This window comes from Centruroides sculpturatus, unplaced genomic scaffold (genome assembly GCF_000671375.1).
Source record: "Centruroides sculpturatus isolate CEXI.00-Female unplaced genomic scaffold, Cexi_2.0 scaffold128, whole genome shotgun sequence".
Lineage (NCBI taxonomy): Eukaryota > Metazoa > Arthropoda > Arachnida > Scorpiones > Buthidae > Centruroides > Centruroides sculpturatus.
The window spans coordinates 234,179-249,132 of NW_019385268.1; the positions used below are offsets into that span (position 1 = coordinate 234,179).

At 33.0% G+C, this 14,954-nt stretch overlaps 1 protein-coding gene across 1 annotated transcript in view; it reads right to left on the bottom strand.

The window, feature by feature from the left end:
• The window catches only part of LOC111636939 (nuclear receptor-binding protein-like), a 134,849-nt gene that overhangs the window by 13,361 nt on the left and 106,534 nt on the right, over nucleotides 1–14,954 (bottom strand). The window contains exons 8-11 of the mRNA XM_023382326.1: nucleotides 9,360–9,415; nucleotides 9,175–9,276; nucleotides 6,349–6,481; nucleotides 5,061–5,220 (exon numbers count right to left, since the gene is read on the bottom strand). Of these exons, the coding sequence (XP_023238094.1) occupies nucleotides 5,061–5,220; nucleotides 6,349–6,481; nucleotides 9,175–9,276; nucleotides 9,360–9,415 (451 nt within the window). The remainder of the gene's footprint in view (nucleotides 1–5,060; nucleotides 5,221–6,348; nucleotides 6,482–9,174; nucleotides 9,277–9,359; nucleotides 9,416–14,954) is intronic.

The window sequence follows — 14,954 nt, forward strand, 5'->3', positions numbered from 1 at the left end:
AGTCGGCAAATTTAAATTTTCGCTAGTGCTGTGGCGCTGCAATCTTCGGCTATTTCTCGGGCTACTCAAATATTTTACGTTTTTGATACTAAATTAACATCTGAAGTATAATTTTTTATTGTTTTTATATTTTTCAATAAATTTATTTTGTTTGTACAAAATAAAAAAATAATTTTTAACGATACAATAGTCTTTGTTAGGCTTAACATCGACGAAAATTCAACATGGAGCGAAACGCAATGGAGAGAAATTTCAACATGGGATAAATTAATATATTTTTTCGTACATGATTCGTTATCCAAACCACCCCAGTCCCCAATTGATTCGGATAAACGACGCTCTACTGTAAAATACAGAAGATACAAAAATATCTACATTTCCACCCTTTCCAACACCAGGAACTAACAGTCTTTCTTAACAGAGTCATAGCCTTTTCTGCAGAGGAATCTTACCATAAAGAATTCTGACTTGATTTTATTGACTCTTTCCAGGAATATAACTCCTATTTCTTCTAGAAAAACAGATCCAAATTATTATCTCTACATTTGCAACACTTCCAGTAGAAAAAGATGTCAAACATTTCCCAGATGGTGTGCTTGATAACATGGCACAGAATATATATACATTTAACCCCCGTATAACACAGGAGTTATGTTCCAAAAAATTGCCATGTTATGCAAATCCATGTTACACAAAACAAAGAACTAGTATGAAAAGAGGGGTTAGGTTCCAAAAATTAAAAAACATGCTATTATATTTTCATAATTAAGATAAATATCTTTATTAAAATTTTCTTAAGCGACATATATTAATATAAATTAAACAATGTTTTCTTCGTCAATGCTAACCACTATTAACCAAGGGTGTTTTCTTTTTGGCAAGATATTGTTATCCTCTGAGCATTTTTCTGCATTATCTTCAGATCCATGCTCTACCTTTTGCAAAAAATATGCTGATTGCTTGCTTTTAGTTAAAAGATCTTTATAAATTTCCTTATATGGTGCTAATCACTTATGAAGAATAAAATATAAAGTATTATGAAGCACTCATGACGTATGGAATAAGGAAAAACATCTGTGTGACCATAGGGTCGGCACCTCTTTGGCGCCCTGTCAGGATGACACCACCGAGTCTCTAGGGGACTCGGAAATCGTGACGTTAAGTCTAAAGATTCGTGAGCGGTAGCGTGTGAGCGCTTGGATTCGGAGTAGAGATGAGGAGAGAGACGAGGAAGTGACTTACTCGGACTCCATATTTTCTAACAAATAACAATTTTAATTAAATTGAACTAAATACTATACAGAGATATCGGGCATATTATCGTTCTTAATTATACTAGGTCGTTGAGAGAGAGAGGTTACAAACGAATCGCGGGTTGATAAATACCTTGTTGATGGACAGTTCTTTACACTAGATCCGAATCTTGTCCGTTCACTGGTGTAGAGGCACGGAGGAGTGTAGAGGCTTAATCCAGCACGAATTTTTCTCTCGGGTTTAATCCTGGCTCACGGTTTTAATCCTGAGTCACGATTTTAATCCGGGGTCACGATTTTAATCCTGGAGGACGACTTTGTTGGGCGGACTTTGGATGACGACTGTTGTAGAGGGACTTCGGATGACGACTGACCTCAGGGTCTTTTTTTTTTCCAATGTCCATCGACAAGGTATTTATCAACCCGCAATTCGTTTGTAACCTCTCTCTCTCAATGACCTAGTATAATTAAGAACGATAATATGCCCGATATCTCTGTATAGTATTTAGTTCAATTTAATTAAAATTGTTATTTGTTAGAAAATATGGAGTCCGAGTAAGTCACTTCCTCGTCTCTCTCCTCACCTCTACTCCGAATCCAAGCGCTCACACGCTACCGCTCGCGAATCTTTAGACTTAACGTCACGATTTCCGAGTCCCCTAGAGACTCGGTGGTGTCATCCTGACAGGGCGCCAAAGAGGTGCCGACCCTATGGTCACACAGATGTTTTTCCTTATTCCATACGTCATGAGTGCTTCATAATACTTTATATTTTATTCTTCATAAGTGATTAGCACCATATAAGGAAATTTATAAAGATCTTTTAACTAAAAGCAAGCAATCAGCATATTTTTTGCAAAAGGTAGAGCATGGATCTGAAGATAATGCAGAAAAATGCTCAGAGGATAACAATATCTTGCCAAAAAGAAAACACCCTTGGTTAATAGTGGTNTTCATTCCTCTTGGGTTTTTTCCATGAGGTCAGGTGATGGCCTTTAACGGTCGCACGTCCAATATGTCTTCTCCATCAAAAGTTCCTGGTGACACATCCCTGACTAACTTGATCCGACTCAACAAGGAACAAACTCCGTGGGTAATAATTTTTATGGCTTTTAGCCTAACTCGATAAAACGCTCGAATTTAACCGATTAAATTTTCCAATAATTAAAATTTAAAATAACACTTTATTGTGGGTCTGTTTGTCCCTCACATCTGGCAACACAAAATCAGAAGCATCAAGATCTAGCAACACTGAAACAAGTTTCGAGAAAGATTATGTGTATCAACAGAAGGTGAAAAAGAAAATTTACATACTTGAGTACTAATAGTTCACGAAAATTATTATTTTCGTGAACTATTAGTACTTAAGTATGTAAAAATTTATTACATTTCATGTTGTACAAGGGTTTTACCCAATTCTCGAATTGTGTTAGAGTAAATCCGTGTTATAGAAGTGCCGTGTTATATGGGGGTTACCTGTATTTTAAACTTCCCTGTGTAAGACCGCAGATTTTACAGGAGAATTTTTAATGAAAGGAAACCTTCCTGTTTTTTTCATTGTTCAAAATTGTTGTATACAACCCTTTAGAAAAACTCCTCACGGAGTATCAGAGCAGAGGTCTCCTCCAACTATCAACAGTTAGGTGGGAAAGTTGACACTTAGTTGTCAAGAGTTGCAAGTCATTGTCAACAACGGACCGCTTTCCCACCCTAATGCTATAAAAGCACGAGCTACTGCAGATCAAGACACATCCACACACGGAAGTTATTTCTGTACTTGTGTCGATCTCCATGCAAAGGACTTGGATCCTGTCGGAGAAGACATTCAACAGCTGCAAACTCTTCCATACTGTCGGTGTCTGCCATACTTTGGTGTATACCGTCCATTCTCGCATTGATGTATTGTATGTTAGCACTCTGCAAACTCTCTCTCTCTCCCCAGAAACGGAATTTGATGTAGCTAATAGCTGCCCTTTGTATAACTTGCATTTAACCGCATTTAATCAAGTAGTCTTGTAATGATCTTGTATGTTAACCTTAGCCAACCAATAAATGTTTTCTTTGCTAATATGTCAACCTGTCGATCTCTTTTTCCAGAAAGATTCCTGTCCACATACCAACGCAGTCCCCACTCACTTTTTGCCCTCCTAGGCCATCTAACAGGCGCAGAGATCAAGCTTTACCAACCTGTGCAGATTAAGTGGTCAGAAGGGATTAACCTCCAGCCCCCTGCTTGTCTCACACCTGCATAGACTTATATGCCAATATTTTTATCTTTCAGAACGGAAGCAGCCATCTCTTTTTTTTTTCATATTTTCTGTGAAGAAATAGCAACCAATATAAAAAGCAATGATTCCATTTCAGTAAAAACTGGATTCTTTTACAATTTTATGTTTTGCATTTGAAAACATTTTCATGAGAAGGAGTTTCACCTGACTGGCAAAGGGGTCCATAAAATGAAACAGGTTAAAAAACCATGTCCTACTTTGCTGACTGTATTCTACTAAGTGCTTGTTTCAGTAGAATACAAATATACAGTGGAACCCCGGTTAACGAACGTAATCCGTTCCACGAGTCCGTTCGTTAACCGAATTGTTCGTAAACCGAAGCAATTTTTTCCATAGAAATTAATGCAAATACAATTAATCCGTTCTAGCCGTCAGTATTTTTGTAATTTTACTTGTAAAATGGTTTTCTTTAATGAAAATATAGGAAAACGTGCTCATAAACAGTCAATCTAGATTAAATTTTTGGAAAAGGGGAAAGGTTTGACGGGTATAAAAACATCACATACGATCGTTAAAGTTCTAAAATGACAGATAGCAGAAACAATAGGCTAAATTACGAGCGAAAGGCTTATAGGTTTATCAGCAATCTCTGATCAGAGTTGACGAACAGGTATCAAATAAACGCCTCGGAACAAACCTTTCTCGTGACCTGATCTGGTTTCGGTTTTCACCTGGAGACAAAGAAGAAAACAATCGGGAAGGGAGGAATGGGACAGGACTAATCGTAAGGTGAGATTCAAGGAAGAAATACTATAAAAACCCCGAATCTCAAAGTCAAAACGCAGTTTTCCTAAAAATTCTATGGCGATTAATCTGTGTCGTCTTCATCTGGATTAAGCCTGAAGTCGTGCCTGCTAAAATTTGTGTTGTGTCTCGCGGACCGCTCCAGTTGTTGCAGCTCTGTCACCTACTATCGCTTCTGTGACCAAGCGAACCCATCTCGTCCGCTCTGGGGCTACGACTGATCAGCTTGCACTATCGTAGGACCAGCGATACGCCACTCTTCAGTGCCGAGAGAAAATACTGTAGATAAGCCATTTCCAACTACCTCAAATATGTAAGCATCTTCCCGTTCTAATAAACGATTTTCACTGTAAAATACTTGTCATCTTTGTCTCTTCCACCACCACCAACGTACGAATGGACCCTTGACCATCACCGACACACGATTAACTGATTTTCCCTAAAAGTAGGCAAGCTTACAAATTTGACACAAAAAGCCGTTAAGTTCGTTATCCGAATTTTGTTCGTTATCCGAGACAAAATTTTTCCAAAATAAAAGTTCGTTAACCGATTTGGTCGTTAACCAGGACGTTCGTTAACCGGGGTTCCACTGTATATACATATATATACTGAAACTTATATATATAACTTGATTTTACTCTATGAAGCCCACCAAGTCTTCCTTTGTTAAGGAGGTCTGTTAGAAAGTGAAATTTAACCTACTACTACTTTGAAACACCTGTACTAATGTTTTTATTATATCATATATATAAAAATTATAATTTAAACTGTATACCTCACATCTTCTAAAAACTTTTCTAGTTCCAATTTTTGTGCATCACTTCTTCGTATAACCATACTCTGATGACCATCTCTGTGAACGACCTCAGCCAAAATATCACCGACGTTATATTTTGAACGGAATGCTTCGTCAGTAAGTTGATCTGGTTGATAAGCTAACAGCCAAAAATACATATATCTTAACATAAAAAGAATAGTCATCTATATGTTACCGCTAAAGCTCGAAAGCCGTTAATGTGTACATTACCCAGCTAATCTCCAGATTAACTAGGGTGATCTGTTAAAGTTTCGAAAATTGTTCCATTTCTCAAATTACCTAGGTAATGTGCAGATAATCTAGGTAATCTACACATTACCTACTAGGCACTCAGTAAACTGAAAATAAGATCTTTGCTGAAACAGCAACGTTTTTGTACGCTTAAATGAACATAATATTATTTAATTAATTTTCGATATCTAAAGAATCAAGTTAATGCAATCAAACACTCAACAAATTAGTTGATAAAATCAATCATCAATCAATTAAAAAACTGTAATACAAAAAATCAAACAGTTTAAAATATTATTATAATTAGGGAAATGAATTCGCAAAACATATGATAAAATTGTGCTTACTTATTAGTGCAATCTAAAAATTAGTGACACTTTGAATTACGTAGCAATTGGTTTTTGCGACAAGCACACCTATTTGTGGTACACATAGATTTGCATTCACATTTCTGAAACCCTGCCCAGTACCAAAAGATTGTTTTATTGCTGTTTGACATATACATATTTCTACAGCAGGGACATCTTTTGTAGAAAACCTCTCTTTGCAAACACTGAATTCAAATTTTACATACAATTGTTCTAAAATACCTGTTTTAGTACCAAGTTTATAAAAGCCATCGTCTGTTTTACTAAGAACCACAGCTAAAATTGAGCGTGCATCAGTTTTTGCTCTGTCTTGTTCGAAAAGTAGTAGGGAAAGAAAATGAGAGAAACAAACTTTTGAACTTTAATGATACGGAAGTTGTTAATTTGCAGATTCCCTAGGTAAAATGCAGAAAACTCTTGATTCCGCACGTTAACGAATCACCCTAGCAAATCTTAACGACTTTTGAGTTTTAGTGGTAACATATACACTAACACAGAAGAAGAAAAATTTAAGAATCCATGTTGTAATAATCAAATACCTTCATATGATTTCATTTCTAACGATGTAATGCTAATAAATGTCTTCAATATTTTAAAATATCCTTAATATTAATATACATAATAGCACAAATGAAAAATATACTCACAGGCACTGTTTACAACAACATGAGCAGCCAATAGACGAAGTGAATGTACTTCAAATATCACAGGATGAAATAATAATTCTCTAGAAGTTGGTCGTTCATTTGGAATTTTGCTAAGACATTTTTTGATAAAATCCTTAAAATAAACAAAAAGAAAGGGACTTATTAAAAATGTTAAAACATTTAACTGAAATTAATGTTTTTGTAAGTTATCCAATACAAAACCATTATTCTATTGCAAACCAAACATTAAAAATAAAATAATAAATTAGTGAAAAATTAGAAATTTTAAGAAAATTGTAACAATGTAAAAATCATCATCATTTGAGCATAAAAACATGATCTGTGAAATAAAGTTTACAAATTATTGATTGTAGTGTCAAGAAATAAAGGCTTTGCTTCCCAAATAACAATTCCTGTTAAATTTTCACAAATATCCACCCCAAGGTGGGAATGTACTAATTATAAATTTAAAAAAGAACACTGCATTAATATATTCTTTTACCAGCTTGGTAGCAAAAATGCTTATTAAAATAGAATAGCTATTATTACTGAATTGTTTAAATTAAATATTTTACATATACTTGAAATGACTATTTTTAGAGAGGGAAATCAAGTGTTACTCTTATTTTTGTGCTGTGTGTATCTTTATTGAATAAACCATATTCAACAAATTGACTATTGATAAAAACATTATCTTTATCACATTATTCCTTCAGTTTTATTTTTACACTATTATTTTTATTAAATCTATCAGTTTAAAAAAATAGTTATTTTCAATTTTCAAAATTTTATATTTGATAAAAATATGTAAGAACCACTGTCTTTTGATATCAAATATTTCAATTGAAATAATAAAATATGTAAATTTAAAAGATGTACAAAAAGTTATCTTCAGGTAAATTTTAAATTTAAAAACAGAAAACTCAAGCCATTTAAATAAGTTAAAATAGAAAGTAAAAATTTTATTAAACAATTTATACAATTAAAAGGTAGACATTTTAAAAAGAATAAAGAGTGTTTAAAAAATATCTAAATTTATAATCCCCAAAAATTTATAAAATTTATCAAAAATATCAAAATGTGTTTAAGTTTACAATAAAGTGAAAGTCAATGCTGTAAGAAATCAAAACATGCAAAGTGCAAGCTAGAATTTTTGTAGTGCTGGAGAAGAATCATCTTAATCAAGTTTCTTTTTTTCTGGAAATTGTGGTACTGGCATAACAATTGCTACATGTTACATCCTTTGTTTCATTTTTATGTTTAAGCTAGAATATAAAATTATGACTTCATAAATGATGGTAAATAATGTAGAGCAGCGTTTTTCAGCTGCTGGTTCATGAATGGTGCCAATCTATTAAAAATTTAACCAGTCTGAAGAAAAATAATTGATTGTACTGATGCTGGCGCAGTTGATTATGGGGTGGCATTTAAATAGTAATACAGAGAAATAAATAAGCGTAATTCATAGTAGCATATGATTACTGGTCCACATAAAATTATCCATAATTTTACCAGCTGCAATGAGAAAAAGTTGAAAAACACCAATACAGAGCATACAAGTAGTCAAGAATGAGAATGTGAGCTTTATGTTTGATATTGTTGTCAATTTGTAAATATAGTGGTTCCTTGGACTTTGAATAGCTCTAACCTCAAACATTAAATTCAAGAAAAATTTTATCCAGAGTTTGAACAATGCTTTTGTTTGAACTGTCTGCACATTGAAAATTGTGCTGGCTTGCATACACATCATCTATTGTGCACCCAAGTCAAATTAATTTATTTTTAGTAACTAGTCTTTATATTTTTAGCACACATTTTTATTTTTATCCAAAAACCAGTGCTTAGTTTTAAATATTCATTACTCCTGAGGTGCAAGTTAACTCTTCTAGAGAGTTAAAGGAAATAATAATACAGTGATACCCGAACTTACGCAATAGGTGGGACCGAGCAATAACCGCGTAAGTTGAACTAGTGTAAGTCAGGGTATAATTTTGCAATTTGTGTAAAATCCAAGTTGGATGTATGTAAGCTAATAAATGTTCTCGTTAATCTTATCTCGTCTTTTGATTCATTCACGGTTACAAGAAATCACCACATAGAGTCTCTCAAGTTTCCGTAGATATAACAAACACAGAAATAAATATCACACAATAAATTGTAGCTATGCGTCGATTCCGTGCGACACGTCTGAACATGTAAGCTGAACAATAGTATGGGGGGGAGTGAGTAATCGAGAGCTGCGTGGCGCTCAAACAAAAGAAGAATCGATGAGATTTTAAAATCGTGTAACTCCGGGTTCGTGTAAGTCGGGGTAGCGTAAGTTGAGGTATTACTGTATTGTATTATTACAGCTATTTTTTCAGACAATAAAATTTCAATCTTAATAAAGGAAAAAAATAATTGATTAATTCTTATCACTGAAAAGTTTACCGTGATTTAAACCAACAAGTTAAATACTACAACATAATAAATTCTGTATCTGTTTTATGTCAAAAACTTATTTTGTTTTCAATTGATTAAAAAAACTGTATTCAGTAACAATTATTCTTTTTTAGTTTCTAAATAAGGGTTAAATGCTAGTTAAATTAAAATCACAAATTATTTTATTTTATGCTTTATGTAATAAGTAAATATAGAATAAAAAGTAATTATTATTTTCATATGTAATTCAAAGCAAAAATGTCCGCACTCATTTTTGATTCAAAAATATCAAATAAAGTGGACCCAAGTTCATTTTACAGTTAAAATAATAAATTATAACTTATAAACATAATTAAAAAATGGCATAAGTTTTAAGTAAAATAAACTTTTCACAATCAAAAATACCTTTTGTTGTGGATTTTCCAAAGATTCAATTGTTTTTCTTATGACTTCATCTGTTATTTGACTACCACTATCCCCATTACCTGATATTTCTAATGCAGCCATCTACAAGTAATAAAAGAATTCATTTGTAAAAATAACTTACTTTTAGTTTTAATGCATTTCTTTTTCTTTTTTATTTAATTTACCTCTAATGCACACATGCCAAATGAATAAATGTCAATCGCAGGAGACACCATAGTAACTGAAGTAGAGAATAATCAAATTATCTCAAAATGTATCTTGAGAATAGATTAAATTTTTAAAAAAAACTTTGAAAATTTGATTTAAATGTTTATTTAATACAGTATTTGATACGAGTTACCCAGTTTTGTAAAACAAAAAAGTTCTAATGTTATTAAAAGTGGTACTTAGTAAATATTGTGTACTGTCAAATTTATTTTTTTTAAATAAATATTCATTCATTTTGATTTTAATTTTCTTCGTTTAGTAAAAGTAACTGAAAATGAATTGCATTAACTCTAGCAATTTAAATGTATATAACTTTTTTTTTTTATTTCATTTATCAATTTGTGAATTAGGTTATAATTAGGTTATATTACTGTAATTGTAGATAAATGCTTGTAAATAAGGATAACTTCATCCACTGTATACTATGCCATACTATTACTGTAATTGTAGATAAATGCTTGTAAATAAGGATAACTTCATCCACTGTATACTATGCCATACTATTGAAAATGGACTGGAGTGGAGGGAATTATTTACAAGCATTTATCTGTAATTAATATAATTTTATTCACAAACTGATAAATGAAATAAAATACATATTTTATTTCGAACTGTAACAAATATCAAACATGGCTTCAACGACTTTAGAAATGATTCGATATGGGCCACAATATCATGCATCTGAAATTAATAGGGAAAAGTAAAATTAGAATTTCATGAAATGTTTCAATTAACTGGAAATTTAACTTTTGTTATCAAAAAATATAACTTATCTACTCAAAAAATTTAGCATGCAGTAAGTATTTTCTATAAAATGCATAGCTGTTCGTCTCTGTCAAAAGCATTTATTCAGTAACGACAAACCTAACTTATTGTATCTCTCCCTCAATCTCTCAACAGTAGTTCCAAGTCATACTCATATTATGTTATAATTCTATATTCATGCAGTGTTCTCCCCAAGCCAGTTTTAGCTGGTTGATCAACCAGCTAAATATTTCCTCTGATCAGTTAATATAAAACATTTTTATGTATTAACAATAATCAATCTATGGATTAGTATGCAATTGAGTGTTGTTATATGATTATTATTTCACTATCATTAACTGAAATTTTTAAAGAAAATTTGCAATAGCAGCAAGCTATAACATTACAGATCAACCACTAAAATTTCTTCCTGAGAAAAACACTGCAATGATTAAGCAGAACATTTTTTAAAGAAAACAAATCTCTTCTTACAAAAAATTAAATTTTTTTTTCTGTAACTTCCTCGTAATTTCTCTCTGTAAAATCATTTGATCACAGAAAATGAAAATTGGAAATTCATTAAAAATGTTAGATGATTTGAGTTATTGATAACAGAAATCAGTTTTCTGGGTACTACTTAAACAGCTCATAAACATTCAAGGTAGAAATTTATGTATTTTTCTCTTTTGAACATTTGACATTACAGAAGGTCTTACTCAGGATAGAATACAAATGCATACAAGAACAAAATAGTTTAAACACTATGTAATCTTCTTCTTAACAGAAATGTTAGGAAAATTAAACACTGTTTGGTGCCAATTCTACCAACAGAAAATATAATATATATATGTAAACTANAAAGAAATGTATTGAATGTAAAGAAATGTAAAAAAAAGTTTTTGAATATCTTGATTCTATCCTTGCCGTCAAACTTTATGTTTATAATCTAATAATCATTTCGATATACGCCTCCCATAATAAAAGAGATTCCATTTTTAAAATCTTACATAGATATCTTATTTCTCTTTCTGAATCCCAAAGTATTCAAATTAGCTTATGTGGAGATTTCAATATGTGTAACATCTCTTCGAATTCTAATGGTCCATATTATTCTTCCCTTGACCCAACTGAACAATTTTTCCTTAATGAAATATTCTATTTTTTCCAACTTAAACAGGTAATCCTTTTTCCATCTCGTATTAATAACTTTCTTGATCTTGCTTTTACCTATAATTGTGTTGTATCTACCAGTTATGCTCAGGGGTTCAAATCTGACCATAATGCAATATGTTTAGATGTCTTATTAAATACCAATAAACAGCAATCTGCCAAATACATTAATATTCCAATTTGGGCCTCATTCAATGGAATGGAGGCCTCAAAAATTCTTTGCTCCATTGACTGGACCTTCATCAACTCGCCTATTTCTCCTCAGAAACTTACTGATAAAATTTACAACTTGTTTTCTGCCACTATTAAAAAATTATTATAATTCCATAAAATAAACTTTTCTGCAAATAGATGGTTTCCTCTACACTTAAAGAAATTACCCAATATGGTCAGAAAACAATGGAGCAAATGGAAATGTTATGGTAACCCTCGTGACTTATACTTACATAGAATATTGCAACAACGTTATTACCAGGAACATCGTACTGCTTTTCTAGAATATTTTAACAGAACTGTGTCTAACTTTGCCGCTGACCCTCATATCTTCTGGCATTTCATTCCTAACTTTAAAAAAAAAAAAAACAAACCTCCTCACAAAAATCTATTCTGAATGATAAAATATACGATATATTTAATAATGTTAAATCTAGATATTTTCACATTTTACCTGAAGCTAAGTTTCATTCCCTATCCTTTCAACAATGTAAACATAATTTTTTTATTTCTTTTTCCGATGTTAAGTCTGCCATAGATAGCCTAAACAACTCAAATTATAGTCCAGACTCAATTCCGGATCAATTCTTTAAAGAGTTAAAGGCAATATCCGCTTGTTGTTCTCTCCAAACTCTTCACAAGTTTATTAAACTCTAGTCACATTCCAAATCAATGGTTAATCTCTAAAAGATAATTCCTTTACACCAATAACTATTCTATCAGCCATGTTAAAAATTTTTGAAATTTGCTTATATAACAAAATCTATAGCCAAATTACCTCCAGATTCTCCCTCATCAACACTGTGGCATCCGTAACCTTTCTACTACTACTAAACCTTCTTGAAACAACTTATACTATTTTGCAAAATTTTGAGAACAAAAAATCCACCTACATAATGTATATTGACATTTCCCAAGCCTTTGACTCTATCATTCCTAAATTACTACTTCAGACTCTAATTGATTATTTTGATTTAGATCCTGCTCTTTACTGTTGGTTAAACAATTACTATTTATCCAGACTATGTAAGATTCACATTGGTGACTTTGATTTTTTCCCTTTCTCTCCTATTACCTCCAGGATATGTACTAATCATGCTTTTTTCTCAGCTTATATAGATAAATTACTAATCAACCCTCACTCTAAAGTAATTGCCTATGCCGATGTCATCAAAATTTTATCCAATGATCCCTCCTCTCTTCAGATCACTGTCAATTCTTTATGTTCTAATCTTGCCAGTTATAATCTAAAAATCAACATCCATAAAACTGTCATTATGTGTTTTTCTATACTTCACAATCCCTACCATCCTTCCATATTTATTGATTCCTCTAAAATAAACTATGCAGTCTCATCGTGACCTTGGTATCATATTTGATGAAAAATTAATATTTCATGATCATATCTCTTACATCATTAAATCTCTTTCAATTAGACGTGGCTTTATCTGGCGTTTTTGCAAAAATCTCCCTTCAAAAACCGTACTCAGAACAATTTTCTTTACTAATTTTCAATCAATAGTCGATTATTGTTTACCAGTCTTGGGCCATGGCTGCCCCTTATCTGATTCAAAAAATACAATCTGAATTAAATAAAGTTTATTTTCTGATACACAAATTCTGCAATTTACCCTTTACTGACAACCACGATGTGGCAAGAGTTCACCTTGGTCTTCCAAATCTTTCTGATCGCTTAAAATATTTTGACCGCATTCTCTGCTTTAAATACTTCAATGGTCTAATTTTAAATTACTGGCTAGGTCTCCGCATCCCTACTGTAAGAACCCGTAATATATCATGCTTCTTCATCCCATTTTTTCGCCTTTCTCTTTCACAAAGATCCTTTTTTAACCATATGTGAGGGATGCAACAAGTGGGCCGACCAACAGCGAAAGGGGAAACTTGGAGAGACACGTGGTGGATACGACCCGATCAGAGTGTGTACCCGGGGTGAGAGATTTATTGGAGGGTGTGGGAGTTAGGGACGGAAGTGAAGGAGGAGAGGGGAAAAACAAAAAAGGAAACGCAGTTGAACCGTTCTTCGCCCGCATTTGACATCGTTGACCGTTAACTGTGTAACCAGCCATACGAATAATAAAGTGTCTCATCCGTATTCTCATCCGTAGTCTCATCCTTTCGGGTTATTGCGCATAGACACGACATAATTGGTGCCGTGACCAGGATTTGGCCAGAACCAACGCCAACAGGTACGCAATTCACTTATTACTACCATTATCCGATCCGTTGTCGTCCCGCTCCTCGTTACAGGCTTTCGCCGCCATATTGCCCGTCTTCTCCATTCGCAGAACTGATTTCATTACCCCACCGTCACCGTCAATCGAAACATGACCGAGACATTTCCGAACGGAATGAATCCAAATTCCACCAAGGAACTGAGCAAGCTCCGACGCCGCCGTAATACCATAAGAACGTCCGTGACGAAAACGATCAGCAAGATCAATGCCATTTCGGACTCGACGCCATCCGGTGAAATCGAACTGTCCCGTGACATGTTGAACGAATGGCTTAGAGCAGGGCTGTTCAACTGGCGGCCCGCCAAATAATTTTTACGGCCCCCGAGTACATTTTACTATGAATAAATTTATGTTACTAAATTATTATTATTAATATTAAAATTATTTTACTATGTGAAAATTTAAATCTAATTTGAATTTAAAGTAGGTACTATTTAGTTTGCGTAACTTCACTTAACCTGGCTGAATACAGCAGCAACCTTCTTAGCCCCCGAAATGTTTGGTAAAGAAAATATGGCCCACGGGCTATGATAAGTTGGACAGCGCTGGCATAGTTTATACAGATTAGTCCCAAAAAAATTAATTATATGTGTTTTGGAAATGTTGAGTGAAATTAGTCTAGAATCGATTAATTTTATGGAAGAAAACCTTTCAAACAGCCGTAGTCCGTAAACTGCACACATGCCAGGCTGTGATTGGCTAACGTATTTGAGGATTCCTACAACGCGAAATTCTTATAAAGCGAAACGTATCTACCGCATTATAGGGGGGGTCGACTGTATGTACTTTTACTTTTACATATAAATAAACATAGTAAGAAAGTACAGTAGAGCATCGATTATTCGACCCCTGATCAACCGTCACATTGGTTAACCGACCGTGTTCTAGTCGGCAAATTTCAAATGTCCACTAGTGATAGGCACTACAATATTTGGCTGTCTTGACTACTTTAATATTATTTTTGTTAAATTTTTGTGTGTTTTAGCTGGCAACACGGCTTGACCATAGAAGGGAGGCCAGTATTTAAACGAGACTTAATTTTCTAATTATGAGTGGTTGTTTGTTTTGTGAGCAATAAAATAATTTAAAAATAATTTTTAACGATACAATAGCGACGATTATTATTTTTTAAAAGAATTTGTTAGGCTTAACATCGATGAAAATTCAACG